At 39.4% G+C, this 14,489-nt stretch overlaps 2 protein-coding genes across 5 annotated transcripts; one reads left to right on the forward strand and one right to left on the reverse strand.

Moving 5' to 3' along the window:
• The first annotated feature begins 111 nt into the window (after positions 1 to 111).
• On the forward strand, positions 112 to 5,600 carry parp12a (poly (ADP-ribose) polymerase family, member 12a). 2 transcript variants are annotated; one of them, XM_071504784.1, is made up of 11 exons: positions 112 to 559; positions 1,564 to 1,699; positions 1,806 to 2,061; positions 2,172 to 2,369; positions 2,524 to 2,710; positions 2,885 to 3,059; positions 3,278 to 3,513; positions 3,642 to 3,729; positions 3,835 to 3,965; positions 4,435 to 4,586; positions 4,810 to 5,600. In XM_071504784.1, the coding sequence occupies exons 1-11, from the start codon at positions 240 to 242 to the stop codon at positions 5,061 to 5,063; spliced, it is 2,133 nt and encodes a 710-aa protein (XP_071360885.1). In that variant the 5' UTR covers positions 112 to 239; the 3' UTR covers positions 5,064 to 5,600. The 2 variants fall into 2 exon arrangements, with proteins under 2 accessions (XP_071360885.1, XP_071360893.1); XM_071504792.1 differs by having other exon boundaries at positions 118 to 559; positions 1,806 to 1,908.
• On the reverse strand, positions 5,596 to 13,011 carry tbxas1 (thromboxane A synthase 1 (platelet)). 3 transcript variants are annotated; one of them, XM_071504804.1, is made up of 14 exons: positions 12,890 to 13,011; positions 12,079 to 12,230; positions 11,746 to 11,839; positions 10,887 to 10,939; positions 10,612 to 10,708; positions 10,385 to 10,501; positions 9,655 to 9,743; positions 9,417 to 9,565; positions 9,094 to 9,224; positions 8,564 to 8,926; positions 8,363 to 8,451; positions 8,051 to 8,188; positions 7,679 to 7,841; positions 5,596 to 6,644 (listed from the first exon to the last, which is right to left on the reverse strand). In XM_071504804.1, exons 2-14 carry the CDS (start codon positions 12,177 to 12,179, stop codon positions 6,531 to 6,533), a joined length of 1,698 nt encoding a protein of 565 aa, XP_071360905.1. In that variant the 5' UTR covers positions 12,180 to 12,230; positions 12,890 to 13,011; the 3' UTR covers positions 5,596 to 6,530. The 3 variants fall into 3 exon arrangements, with proteins under 3 accessions (XP_071360905.1, XP_071360912.1, XP_071360919.1); XM_071504811.1 differs by lacking the exon at positions 12,890 to 13,011 and adding an exon at positions 12,558 to 12,820; XM_071504818.1 differs by lacking the exon at positions 12,890 to 13,011 and adding an exon at positions 12,366 to 12,492.
• Positions 13,012 to 14,489: the final 1,478 nt, after the last annotated feature.

Genomic DNA, 14,489 nt, shown 5'->3' on the forward strand with positions numbered 1-14,489 from the left:
TCAGTGTTGCTGTTGTTGTTTTTTTGTTGTTGTTGTTTTTAATAAAGTAGAAAGAATCGTTTTAGGGGCAGGCCTACAACTGTTCTTTCCTACCATTTTTCTTTTTCTCTTTTTCAGTTTCACTTTCATTTCTCCGTAACCAGGGATCGCTCTCGCTAAGAAGAGCTAGGGCAGCCATTCTTAAGAGGTAGCTAAATGTTGCTTAGCTAAGGGGGGGGGGCGGTGAAATCCGTTCGAGGATGACTTCAGTCATCTCTAAATTCGTCATTAAGACCCTGTGCGACCACCGGGGATGTTTGGACTTCCAGCACCTGGATGAGACCCTCGCACAGAGTTTCACTGTTGCGGAACCAGTCCTGCGAAGTGTCCTGTACGACGACGGTAAAATAGCCATTAAGACAGGCAGAGAGAAGGCGACCGGTGGTCAGATAATCAACCCGGATAGTCTGGTGGTGGCTAAAACCAGTCTGCGGATCTGTCAGAAAAAGCCCGGAGAGTGTCCCCGGTGCGATGGCTTACACCTGTGCAGGTATTTCGTTTGCGGGGACTGTACGTTCGGGTAAGTAGCTGCTGTACTGCTGTGCGACTGTTTTGCGGATTTGTCATTTGTATCTTATCAAGCAGCGCTCTTCATTGCAATGGCACGGTAAAGCGTATTAGAAAAGTTGGTGAAACAGTCGGTAAAACACTTTGTTGAGGCAAAAATATTGACATGAGAGCAGCAGAAGCAACGTTTGAGGTGTTTTAAACTTTAAAGGCCCAAGTACCCACACGGTTTTCACTTGTTTCCTGGTTCTCACCAAGCGTAGTTCTGTTAAAGTATTTTGATCAGACACATTTTACTGAAAAACATACCGTGACACAACCATCCTGCAGGAGATCGTTTGTTAATGTGTATACCTACTGTAAATATTAGAAGGAAAATGTTAACCTAAGTGTCTAAAAGTTAGTCTGTTTGAGCCACTGTGAAAAAAAATGTGAAAATCACTGCAAAAACTCGTTTCTTCTTCTTTTTCTCACTGTAAGATCTTAAAAGAAAATGCATGCATCAATTCAAGTCCAGAAGATGGCAATAATAGACCACAGCTGACATTTGACTTGCCCTAGCAGGAAAATCACAAATGGAACTTATTTCTATTGAAGGCCTCAGTTACATAAAGCATTCAGTGACTCGGCAGAAACAATACCTGGCTGAAACTAACTCACCTGAAAGGAACTCAGTTATGCTATTAATAACACCTGTGCTTTTCCTGCTATGACATGCCATAATATCTGCTGTGAGAATGATGCATTCTGTTAAGTGACCTCGACATTTTTCCCAGCTAAGCCACTCTACAGTTCACTTGTGTATACTAATGAGTGCACTGAAAGTGTAGCCCACATATGATAATTCTGAACAGGTTGGCACCTGGCTATCAGCCACCATGATCAGTTGTGATAATACATGACTGGAAATTTGTAAATAGAGGTCTGTGTATTTACAGATACTAGATATGCCTTATTTTAGTGGGTGAATTCTGTATAACTAACCTTTACCTGACAAAGTGTTTTTGTCATTTTTAGACAAAAGTGTAAAAATCCGCATAGTCTGGCATCTCCATACAACGTAGAGCTCTTAAAGAAATATGGTCTTCAGGACTTGACAGAAAAACAGCTGTTCCAGCTGTTACTGCAGAATGATCCATATCTGCTTCCTGAGGTAGGTTTTGTCTCTTGTTATGGTGTAGAAAATAATGTATTTTTCTGAACTGACTGTGATGCATTTTTGATCTGATGTGGTGATCCTCCTCTCTACACCCCTCTAGATATGCCCACATTACAACAAGGGCAACGGTGCGCATGGTTCCTGCAGGTTCGGCATCTCCTGCACCAAGCTTCACGTCTGCCTGCACTATTTCCAGGGCGACTGTAAGTTTGGCAGTTCTTGTAAGAGAGCCCATAATATCGATGCACAAGGAATGAAGATTTTCCGTGGATTCAGTCAGGAGAATTTAAGTAACCTTCATGAGATCTACAGAAATAAATTCATCATCATGGGTCAATGGGCTCCCCCTGTTCCTGGTAAAGAATTACTTTTATAGAAAAATTACTCTCTGATTTTCTTGTCATCTGATCAGAGTGCTATTCTACATAAAATATTGTATGCATGTATGTATGTGTGTCATTTGCAGTGTCGCCAAAGGTGAAAATCCCCACTCAACAGCCTCCCCACCAGCCTTCCCACGAGGTTACCCACCAGGCTACCCAGCGACCCTCCCACAGCAACCCTGGATCGCCTGCCAGTTCTTCTTGTCCATCTAAACCCACGAGTGATGCTGACAGGAATGAAATCTGCCTCTACTTCATTCGCAGACACTGCAGGTTCAATGGTAACAATATTGCTGGTAGAACTGACAAGTCACATGTACAGTACCATAACTGCTCAAGACATGTTGTATGTGTGGATCAGTGAGAAAAGAAAAAAATGTCTACATGTTTTCCACTGCCTAAACGAGCGCTTTGTATCGTTGTGTTTTTTCGCAGAGAAGTGTGTTCGTGTCCATTGGCACCTTCCCTACAGATGGCAGGTTTTAGATAGCGATGGTGTGACCTGGAAGGAATTGCCTAATATGGAGGACATTGAGAGGGCCTACTGTGACCCAGGACGTGACACAAACATGGATCAGCCATTGCCCATTTCTGGGATTTTCAGTTTCTTTGGTCTTCAAAGGTGCATGAATGAAACACACCACAGAGATGCACACACAGTTTTGTAGTTCATAAACATATTGTAGAGAAAATAATACTTTAAACTCCATCAGTCACATTATTTAAAATATGTATAAATATCTACTCCCCATGAGGTATTTCGCTGATTTACTGCACATATGCTGCTCGCTTTCAGCTCCGCACAGCCCATCGTGCAGGCAGTTGACTTCAAGACGATGACATATGAAGGGTCTCCAGTTCGTCGCCTGTCCACTGCCTCCTCTGTCTCAAAGCCCCCTCACTACATTCTTACAACACAGTGGCTTTGGTACTGGAAGGATGACACTGGAAAATGGCTGGAGTTTGGACAGGTCAGTCAGACTTGTACAAATAATGCCGCTATGTGTCTTTGTGATGATCAGATGAAAGGTCAGATTTAAGAGCTTAATAGTACCTGTTTGAAGGAACAAGTAGATTTAGATTTGTTAAATTCCCCTCTTCACTCTTCATGTATCAATTTTTCCACATTTGATCACTGGCAAATTTAAAATCTTAACTTTGCTAGACTGTTCTCTGCTTTTTGTTTTAGGGTGATGGTGACACACCAGCCTCTGTCACTTCTGAAACTCTGGAGAATGTGTACCTGGCAGACAGAGATACAGAGATTCCTTTCGGTGCTGGCAAACAGCAGTATATTCTCAACTTCAAAGGCAAACCAGGAACACCGCAAATGTATCAAGAGAACTTAAAATACAAAACGAAGAGAGAGGTCAGGAGGAGGCCTCGCTTTGTGTCTGCTCATGATGTGAAGGTCAAGCTGGAAAGGTATTTCATTTCCAGTTATAGACAGATTTTGCATCGTCCTTGCAATTGTCACACTACTTGTTTGAATATCTGCATCAAGTGACTTCACCACTCAGACAGTTCTTACTTTATGTTTGTCTTCTCTGCAGTGCATCATCGCCCAGCTCCAGCTCCTCCACAGTGGAAAGTGTCCCATCCCACTGGGACAAGAGTGCCCTACCTGATTTTGGATACAAGGTGTCTTTACAGAATGGATTCATACGTTTTATTCCTTAAGACTGAATAAATATTTATATTCTTCATTAATGACTTGTTTATCTGCATTGTACTCTTATCTTTCAGCTTGTACCCCTCTCCAAATCTATGAAGGACCATGATATGATTGAGATGTTGTTTAAGCGCACTTTGCCTCAGAGTAAAATAAACAGCATCAAGAGGATCCAGAACCCCTCGCTATGGAAAGTCTTTCAATGGTAAATCACTGTTTTATTAAATTTATACTTTTCTTGCCATGATAGCTTATTTGCTTTCTTGCAAAAAGGTAGGAAAGAACATAACACTTACTTAAATAAGAAGCTAGCACCCAAACAGAGGAAAAGAGCTAACACTGTCCAAACAACAAAATCTGCCTACCAGTTCTTATATGAGAGTTACTTCTCATTTGTATAAAAATAACACATGGTGGGTTCACAGGGTTAATGTGCTACACTCATTCTTGGCCTGGCACAGTAACTTCATGAAGTGGTGTGGTTGCCAGGCTAACTTAAGGCCTGAGCCAGATTTGCTCTCTCCCCCTATTTTAAGTCTTTATGCTAAGATAAGAGACGCTAAGCTAAATTAATAAGCTGCTGGCTTTAGCTTTGTACTAACCTTACAGATGTGTGAGCCATATGCACAAAAGCTAAAATGATTAAATGAAAATTATTTATGTTGTGTGTTCAGGCAGAAAGACCAGATGAAGGTCAGGAATGGTGGGACAGATGTGAATCAGCTGTACTTGTTCCATGGGACAGATGAGTCTCTGATTGAAGCCATCTGTGAGCAAAACTTTGACTGGAGAATGTGCGGTGTCCATGGCACAGCCTACGGCAAAGGTACAGTAAAGACACCTCAGCTGCTTAACCAGTAATACTATGACTATACAGTATCCAGTTTGCAATATTGACAAGCCATAGAAGAAATATGTCCTGTCTTCAAAATGACTGTGCTCTGGTATGGAGCGGTAAACTCCACCATATTTCACTGTGGCAGTAGAAAAGAAGCCATCATACTTTCTCCTTTAAAGTGTGTCAACACTAACACTTCCTCATTTGTTAGGGAGCTACTTTGCCAGAGATGCTTCCTACTCGGACAGATACGCCAGCATCAAAAGAAGCCAGAACAAGATCATGTTTGTTGCTCTGGTCCTTGTCGGGGAGTACAGCAGGGGAAGAAGCAACTTTGTCCGACCGCCACCAAAAGATGGCAGAACCCTCTATGACAGTTGTGTTGACAGCGAGAGCAACCCCAGCATCTACGTTGTCTTTGAAAAGCAACAGATTTATCCAGAGTATGTTATCGATTATTCATAAATCCTACTACTTGTATTTCCTTTTCTGATATGGTCAGGGAAAAACTTTATTATGGAATGCTTTTCACTCTGAATAGTAGCATCTCGTGGCTTTGTTAAATGTTTGTGAAGTTTAACAGCAGTGGAGGAAGTCTTTAGATCCTTTACAAAATGTTAGAGAGTCCTGCATTCAAAATCGTACTTTGGTAAAAGCACATACGTTTTATCAATAAAATATCCTTCAAGTATCAAAGTAAAAGCAGCAAAATCACCCCACGTTAAGGTGGAGCTAATTTTAACTACTTTATATACTGTTGGGTGGTTTGATCTCTGACTAAGCATTATTTTCTATAAACTGATATTTACAGTATTTCCCTCTGAAAAGTAGTGAGGTGTAAAGTATGAGAAAACTTGCATGATTATTACAGTGGGCCCTGATGAATTTACAATTTGTCAGAAAATACTTATTTTTGCACTCTAGAATGTATACAAACAAATAGTACTGCTTTTCATTGGTAATTCACTGATTGTTGTGTAATAAACACATTTCAAAATGCCATTCAAATAGTCTGTGTAATTATTTAACCCCACACGGTGCATCATTATGTTACAATATTTGGTTACATACAAGTGACATTTGACCCATTTTCTATGTTCACCATTCAAACAGGGACATTCAGTCCTCTGCCTATAATCGTCTTTGATCCCTGTCGCTGGAATATACACATTTTCATGTTTCACAAACATTTGAATTCATCAGTAACTCGCTTAATGCATACACGCAAGAATAAAATTCACAAACTCAGAATCATTCCAAATTAGTTAAAATTCAATATGGAGCAGACTTAGCTACCAACATGAGAGATAGTTAAGTTTTTTAATAAGAATAATGAATGACATCATCAAGAGGAAAGTGATAACACGTACAAACCTAATATGCACTGAGAAATTGTTTTAGTATAAAATAGCAGCTTTTAATTGAGAAAATAAAAACCTTTTATGACAGTGCTGTTGTGGCCTGTTCAAAATTAGCCGTATTGCTATACACTGAGGTAACTGGCTGAGAGTTGCTCTCTTTAAGTAGAGCACAATCCTATTCTTTTGTTTGTTCCTCTGCATTTGTTCACATTTTTTCCATCACTATAATAACTGATGAAGCCATCAGCAGGGAGGGACCTTCAGAGGGACCTCACTGTGTTCTCCACAGCACCCGATTGGACCAACCACATGTCTGCATTAACGTCATCAGTCATTACAGCAAAGCAATAGTCATACAACGTTCCAGCTCACTCAAGAAAAAAAAAAGGCACTAGATGAGCACAATAATCAATGTACGCAGGGCACTGTAACTAAGACAATCTATAGAAATATTTTGATTTCAATGGAATTACAGATCCAGAAAATTGCTCACACACACTGCGTCACTGTCAAAACATGGACCTACAGGATGGTTTGTAACTTTTCACACAATCCAAGAAGATGAACACTTCTAATCATCTGGTGGAGAATTCACTTGACCTCCTCCAACATTCCTTCTTGTGATTTTCACAAATATGCCATTTTTAGGTCCTAAAGTGCTCGATGACTTCAACTCAAGAGGAACCTGCACAAAGAGAAGAATAACATATGTGAAAGAACTTTTTTAATACAGATTCGTATTTTTCAGATTTAGCATTGTTTTCTTTACTAAATATTACTGAAAATAGTTGGCAGATTATATTAGTTCACTGTTACACAAAAAATTACACCAATCTTAGATGTCTAATAAAAGCAATTAATAATTAATTATAATTAATCATATACTGGCAGGAAAAACATTAATTTGGTCACACTTTATTTGGATAATTCACCCCTCAAACAGGGCTGAACAATTAATCAAAATATTACCAAAATTTTAACATGGCTGAGTGTAACATCCAAAGCTGCAATTTTGATAAAGGATGTATATGTTATATGTCACGACATTCCATTATAAATGAAGTACTGTAGTGCTACAGAGATCCCCGGGCCTACAGATCATATTCTCCAGCTGTTTGATACAAACCCCAGCAAAATTCACCATTTTATCATAAATCATATCCATAATTCTTTTTATTTTTTACAGTGAAAATTAAATGCAAAAATTACCATATTCCATTTTTTTTGCATATAGTTCAGCCTTAGCCTCAACACTACCCCTTTGTGACAGGTGTGTGAAAATACAGAAACCTATAGCTAATCTTCTTGGATCGTTACATGTAGGTAAAACATATAAACAACTGTGACCCATGAAATGACCATAAAAACAGGAATTTATTAACAGCTCTGACTTTTTTGTTGCTGCTACTGTAGATGGACTTTAACTCTATGATTATGATCTTCTCCTTTTCATGATACTGATAAACATACATATGTGTAGTATGATGGAAAGTTGACAGATGCAAATGAAAACAGATTCTATAGACATTTTGTTTTAAAATGTATTCACTGTCGGACTGCCTCTCTGCAAGTATATTTCCATTTTCACTTCAGCAGATACTTTGAGTAAATGGCTATACCCTGGACAACGGTAAAGTACAGTTATGGTTCCTTTGTTTCTAAAACTCAAAATCATGTTTATTAGATTGCTGTCTTTAGTGTTTTAACTATCCAACCCACCTTTGTCTCGGAGCAGGCCACAATGCTGTACTTGTGAAACAGACGAACTAAAGCCATTTTGATCTCCAGCTGAGCGAGTCTCATTCCCACACAGTTCCGGGGACCGGCCCCAAACGGCAGGTATACAAATGGATGTCGACTGGCCTTGGCCTCTGGTGTGAATCTGGAGAGCAACAACAAGTTAGATTTCTGAATGAATGTAAAGCAGTAGTGAATAAGACTCAATCAGTATCAAAATAATGTACTGCATTTATCTTAGGGAAGAATGCAAAGATTCAAGGTGGTTTATACATGTGACACATGAACATGTTAATTCCAAAGGCTTTCGCTACAGGATGTAACCACTGCTGAACTACTCTAGCAGCCTCCTACCTCTCAGGGATGAACCTCTCAGGCTCCGGCCAGTGTTCGGGGTCATAGTGGAGGAAGCCCGCCGGGATCTCCAGCGTTGCTCCTTTAGGGAGCAACTGGCCATTCACCACGCAGTCATTGTCGATGTCTCGTGCAAACCTTGGTTGGACAAAATGCCATGGAAAAGAATGACCTTGCATGTTTAATAGACCTCAGCTCATTTTTCCTTCTTTAGTCCTTGTGAGTACTTTATAGTCTTGTTCTTTCTAATCATTATTACTATAATAGGGGTCAATGTAGTAAAAGTATCCTCATTTAAATGTCCTCCTCTACCTGAATCCAGGAGGGTAGAGGCGCAGAGCTTCACATATAACCATGTCCAGATACTTCAGCTCCTGAACATTTGTGTAATCTGGTGACTCCTACAACAACAGGTAGCACGAGATAAACCTGTCACTGCTCACAACTGTCATCTTATGTCATAACTATATGAAGCAAACAAGATCAGATCAAACCACTAAATAATACACTCACATGTCTAGTAAAGAACTCATCCACCTCTTCCTGTACTTTGTGTTGACATTCAGGGTGAATGGCCAGGAGGTAGCAGGTGAAGGCCAACGTGTTGCTACTGGTTTCGTAGCCTGCCAGGAGGAAGACGAAAGCCTGGCCCACAATCTCATCCTCAGTCATCATTTTTTTCTGAGGACGCCTGGTGTGTGGCTCCTGTGGGTTTGGGTGAATACTGTTATTGTCCTGATCCGAGTTCGATGGCTGCGTTCGTTGGTTCCTGTGATCGGGCTCGTCAGTATGGTTCATTGTGTCAAAGTGTTCTAAAGACACAGACTCTTTGCTGGTTCGAGCATCCAACATCAGCTGAAGGAAGTCTCGACGCCTCTGCAGGCAAAAAAATAATCATTAATTTAAAAAACTATACATCAGAAATTGTATCCATGAAGAAAACTGCTGAGAGTACACAGAAAAAATGCAAATAAATAATCCCTCTTGAGGCCATTAAACACACAAGTTGCAGTTAAAGATAATCAAACATCTATGAGATTCACCTGTTCAGGAGGCTGCTCCTCTCTCTGCTTGATGATCTTATGAATGCTGTTGATGAAGAACTGATTCATCTGGTCCCGTCTTTTGTTGGGGATGAGTCCCGCCAGTGGAGCCATGATGAAAGGAAAAGCAACTGCATACACAAACCAGATTTGTTGGTGTAACACAACCTGAAATGCCAACTTTGCAAATGTGCACATGATATTATTTGGGCGCTCCAGATACTTCTGTGACATACTCTCATATTTTGAATCTATGTAACAGGATAGTAAATCCTATAGGTTTGTGGTCTGTGCTTATAAAATATGTAATTCTTTGGACTGACTGAAGAACAGCATGATGGGCCTAAAGAAAGAAAAGGAGAAGAACATCTGAGCGTGGCGGACAAACGGGTCATCTGGGTTGTTCTGAGAGTCCACCTGAGTTCCAAATGCCACACTGGCGATAACATCCATGGTGAAGCAGCCAAAACATCTGCAAGACAGACACACAAACAAAAATATGAGACAGAACAGGAAAAGACACTATAACTAACAGCATATGCTCATTGTGTGTGTGATTACCTGTGGATGTCAAAGGCCTCTCCTGACTCAGCATACACACTCAAGTTGTTCATCAGGGCATCGATGGCTGTGTTGATGAGTGGAACCATCTATGAGAAAAAAGAAAAGACACCGACACTTGGCATAACTGCTGAAACGTCTGGATATGGAAAGTCAATATCGCTTTATGTAAATATTGGTCCATAAATACCAGAAAAATAAGGAAAAGGTCAATGTGGTTCTAGAAACGTAGCAATCACAGTCACACCAAGCAAATGAAAAGGTCTTGGTAGGAGAAATATCAATAAATACACATAAAGTAACTGCTTCAATAATTAAAAGATGAGCATTTGATGCACTGTGGGGGATCAAGTCAGGGAATTTGTCTCGAATTATACAGATCTGCTATATTTACTAAATGAAAAGCAGTCGGCATAAATTAATTAGACGTCTTTATCAGCAGTACAAGGCCAACACGCTTCACCCTGAATTCCAAAGAAACACTCTTCTATAGTTACACCAAATTGAAACTTGAGTTATGTAAAAAGCTGTGACTTCATTATCATGATTTATACAAGTTGAAATTTCATAAATGTTATGAATGCTATGTTGTGAATATTTTACAGTTACATTTATAATAATAATCTTGAGAGTTAGAATGTTAACTCCTCCACTCAATATGAATACAAGTAAAAAAACAGTCTTGTAACAAATATCGGTTAACAAATTAATCTGAGCATTCATATGTCACCTCTTTCATCTTGGCAGCACTGAAGGATGGGGTCAGGATGCTCCGCACTCGCTTCCAGCGTTCATTCCTCAACATGAGCAGACAATCAGTCATGGGCTTGGTGGCAAAGCGAATAGTCTGTATAGCAGAACAGGAGAGTAAAGGCATTAACATCAGCCTCTGAAGCTTATGTTTCAATCATGAGTAAGCGAATAATGTACATGTTTTGCTTTGATTAATGTTCTCACCATTCTGTTTGGGAAAGTGCTGAAGTCTCTGACCATCACCTGTCTGAGCATGTCGGGGTCTGCTACCACCACCACTGGTCTGCGCCCCAAATAGTACCTAATACACACCAAGCAGAGACCCATTTGAATCACATAATCTTAATGCTGCTAACATACATTACATTTTTACCTAGTAAGTATCCATCTCATTTCACAATGTGGAAGAATTCAAATCTGTAAAATATTTAGACTATGATTTTATTAAATGTTGATGTAAAAAGTATTTTTTTATTTACCCACAAACTCTGCCATGTGTCCTTATGATATCAGTGAGCGGGTTTAAAAAACCCTGAAAAGAACATTAAAGAACAAAGTTAACTTCATGCAAATTGCAGATAAGGAAAACAATGTGGCAGCTCATGACTCTTTTACATGCCACTTTAAAAGCTGCTTATATAACAGTGAACAGACAACATCATAAAGGAACCAGCACTGAAACTCACCTGTTATCCCTGACTAAAAATCAAAGCCACAGAGAGAGGAATGATAAATTAAGGGGAGCATGTATGTGTGTGGGCTGTAAGAATGTGCATGAAGCCTTCATGATGAAGCACTGTGTGTGGGTTTGTTTGTTTGCATGTCTGTACATGTGGGAAGTGTCAAAGGAAAAGCAGGAAAAATATTTCTGGCTCAACATGCTGTTGATGTGTGAGACAAATAGGCTTTTGCTACCTCTGTCAAATGAACAGAGACAGAGAGAAGTGTTTGAAAATGAAGTCTTCAGATGGATTATACAAATAAATCTACATGTAAAGTTTATTTTCAGCACAGGCTTTTACTGTTTGTTGCCATGCTTAATTAAACACAGGAAAGAAAGTTGTGCTATAATGTAAAAGGCCAATATGTATTTGGCTGTCCACCACAATCACTGTTTCTATGGATAGAAATATGTGCATAAAATCTTGCTGCATTTAAGTGTTTTTTTTTTTTAACGAACAAATCTCATGAAACACAGCAATATTTTGGAAGGAAGATTTTTCTCACATCAATGGTTAAAATGTCTCATAATCCACACATTTTAGGTTAACAGTAAAGAGAAAAGTAGGAGAATCAGAGGTACATCAAAATTTTATGGAAAGTGCAGCCGTATCTTACCTGGCGAAACATGAATATGTTGCCAAAGAAAGGTACTGGCTTTGGATGTTTGATGCCACATCGAGAAAGGACTGAAAACGGGGAGATTGAATACCTAGAAGATACAGCACAGAGTTTTATTAAAAAGTGATGAATGAAAAGAATAAAAGGCAAACACAGTACAGAGTACAGACCAGCATTTTCCTCAATATTCTGCTTTTGCCTGATGGTTTTCTAGAGTTTCCTCATGTGTGTAAAAATGCGTGCTTCATTTTACAAGCAGATTGAACTGATTCCTTTCCGCAGCAGCTGCAAAAGCATAAACAGACACAGAGATTTAAAATATTCACTCACCAGTAGAGAAGACCAAGAAAGATAAGGAAGAGGCTGAATGTCAGAGGCAATCCACTGGCCTGAATGTGGAATACACTGAGGAAGTCCACTACAGCCTCCATGACAGGAAAAGCACTTCTCAGCTCTCCACCAACAGCATGATATCAAGGCGCCTGGAAAGAAAGGAGAGGACAGAAAAAGATTAGATCAGTGAAATAGTTCCTGAATAGATGTTGAGAATTTTAACTATTTAGACACAAAAACTTGTATAAGTATTGTACTGTTGCTCTGAACCATGACTCTATCACCTGACAGTAACACGACACCTCTTATCGCGGGCTGATTTGTCTCCTGCAGACTAGTTTGCTGTTTTCCAAGACAACTTGTCAATTATTAAATCCAGCAGCTTTGTCTGAGAGCCGGGCATCGCTGACCTTTCCCCTGCATTTTTAACAAGGACTTCATGTCTAATTCCCGCATCACATGACAAGAGCCCTCACCTGTATTCAGCCGGCACAACTGCTTCACTGGGAGACTGTCAACTTGCCAGAGTTGAATGGAAAACGTCTGTGAACATCATGACCTCAGCTAAAGTGCATGCTCCTGAACAGCTGACCGCAGCTTTTCTTACTTAAGCAGAAACGCAGCGTTTAAAACCCCCGACGTCAGAGGTCATTTGACATGCTAGGCTACAAGCTAGCTAACAATACAGGGCATGTTGTCTGCTCATTAATGTCTTTTATGCGCGTCCTGTAGCATTTTCATGTAGCGCCATCGTGTATCTGGAGTAAGTTTGTACTGTTCAAACCCTGACAAAAACAGGTACACTTACCTCACGTTTGGCCACTTGTAAATATTATTGTGAAGTCTTCCTCGCTTTTTTCACCGGCCCCTGCCTCAATAAAGCTGAGCTCCACACCGCCACCCACTGTAGCGGAGCGAATAACAGCCAGCAGGACCTCACCTGTGTGTGTTGGACTACACAGCAAGAGTCATGTGTTTGACAAAACGAAAATTAATAAATAAAATATAATATCATGTTATGACAAGATTTGTCACATGGGAGTGTCAACAATGAAATAAAATAAAATAAAATACATTTTTTTGCAACAGCAGGTGGAAATCACCTCCTTTTTAACCCTTCAAAACGTGCAGACAATTTCTGGGGAACAGAGCAGAACTGTTTTTTTTTTCAGAAATACTTTTTTGTGATATTGGGGTATATAAATAACATTTGACATTTGACATTTGAAATTCAGATTGTCCAGTAGCTCATTAATGTATTCACTTAAGATTTAAGTTTGCGTCATGATCCACTGCCTTTGTCTGAAGTGTTGAACTTTCTGGTGACAGCGGGGACAAAGGATTTCCTATGCAGGTCTAATACACAGCACAGGAAAGCAATAAACATATTGCACCCCAAATATTAATTTAGTCCATCCCCAAACAGAATTTCAAATAATAAAGCTGTAAAGTATATCAATAGAAATAATCATAGGAAAAAAAGTTTATATTTATTGGTGTGGTGCAACTTTGCAACACATTTTTCTCAACTGGATTATATATATCTATATATATAGATATATATAGAGAAAAATGGGTTGCAAAGTTGCACCACTTACTGAGTATGTGAACAACAGTTCAAAATGGTCAGTCTAAGAAAGCACATCTTTTTACCCGTGGCATGGGAAACATCTGAAGTTACGGCTCACTATGCAGTGGAAAAGGCCTAAATACAACCTCTAGAACGCAAATTGATAGTGTTCTTACAGTAATAAGACCATGTGGCTTCCTGTTGCAGTTCTTTAAATTGCCTGTAGAGAGTGCTCACACACCATATTATCTATGTGCCAACACTCAGTGTACAAACAGGTAACAATAACAACGCTTCAGTTTAAGGAATAGTGTTTACAAGGTGCCTCAATCTGGATAAACAGCCCACATATAAACACATTTAATGAAAATTACATCTATCAACTTTTCCATTAAACGGTTATATAAAACAGTGGCTGAAATCCATCACCATTTTACATGAGACTTAACATAACAGATTTCAACCCATGACAGGGATCACATGGCTCAGCTTCTGATTTCTGCAGAAGTAATAAAGTGGTTGGGGTTTTTTTTTGCATTTAAAACAGCTTAATACAGCCTGTTTACTGAGTGTGTATAAAGCATAAAGCAGGACACATTAAGCAAAACAGTTTTCATTTAATTCCTCATTTTGGTTGACTGTATTGTAAATTGTAATTGTGGCATTGGTCAATTAAATCATTTTTATTAGGAAAAAAAACCAACCAGGCTCATGTTACTGAAGTCACTGAGGCAAACAATAAATGGTTTCCTGTATCTATGGCTCCCTGCTCAACCACTTACAGCAGATGAAAAGACTGTCAGTGAAAAAAAGGTAAACTACTCTATTAGTGTTCACA

Source organism: Trachinotus anak, unplaced genomic scaffold, assembly GCF_046630095.1.
Source record: "Trachinotus anak isolate AG129_WGS33_773 ecotype Australia unplaced genomic scaffold, CSIRO_AGI_Tana_v1 ptg000002l, whole genome shotgun sequence".
NCBI lineage: Eukaryota > Metazoa > Chordata > Actinopteri > Carangiformes > Carangidae > Trachinotus > Trachinotus anak.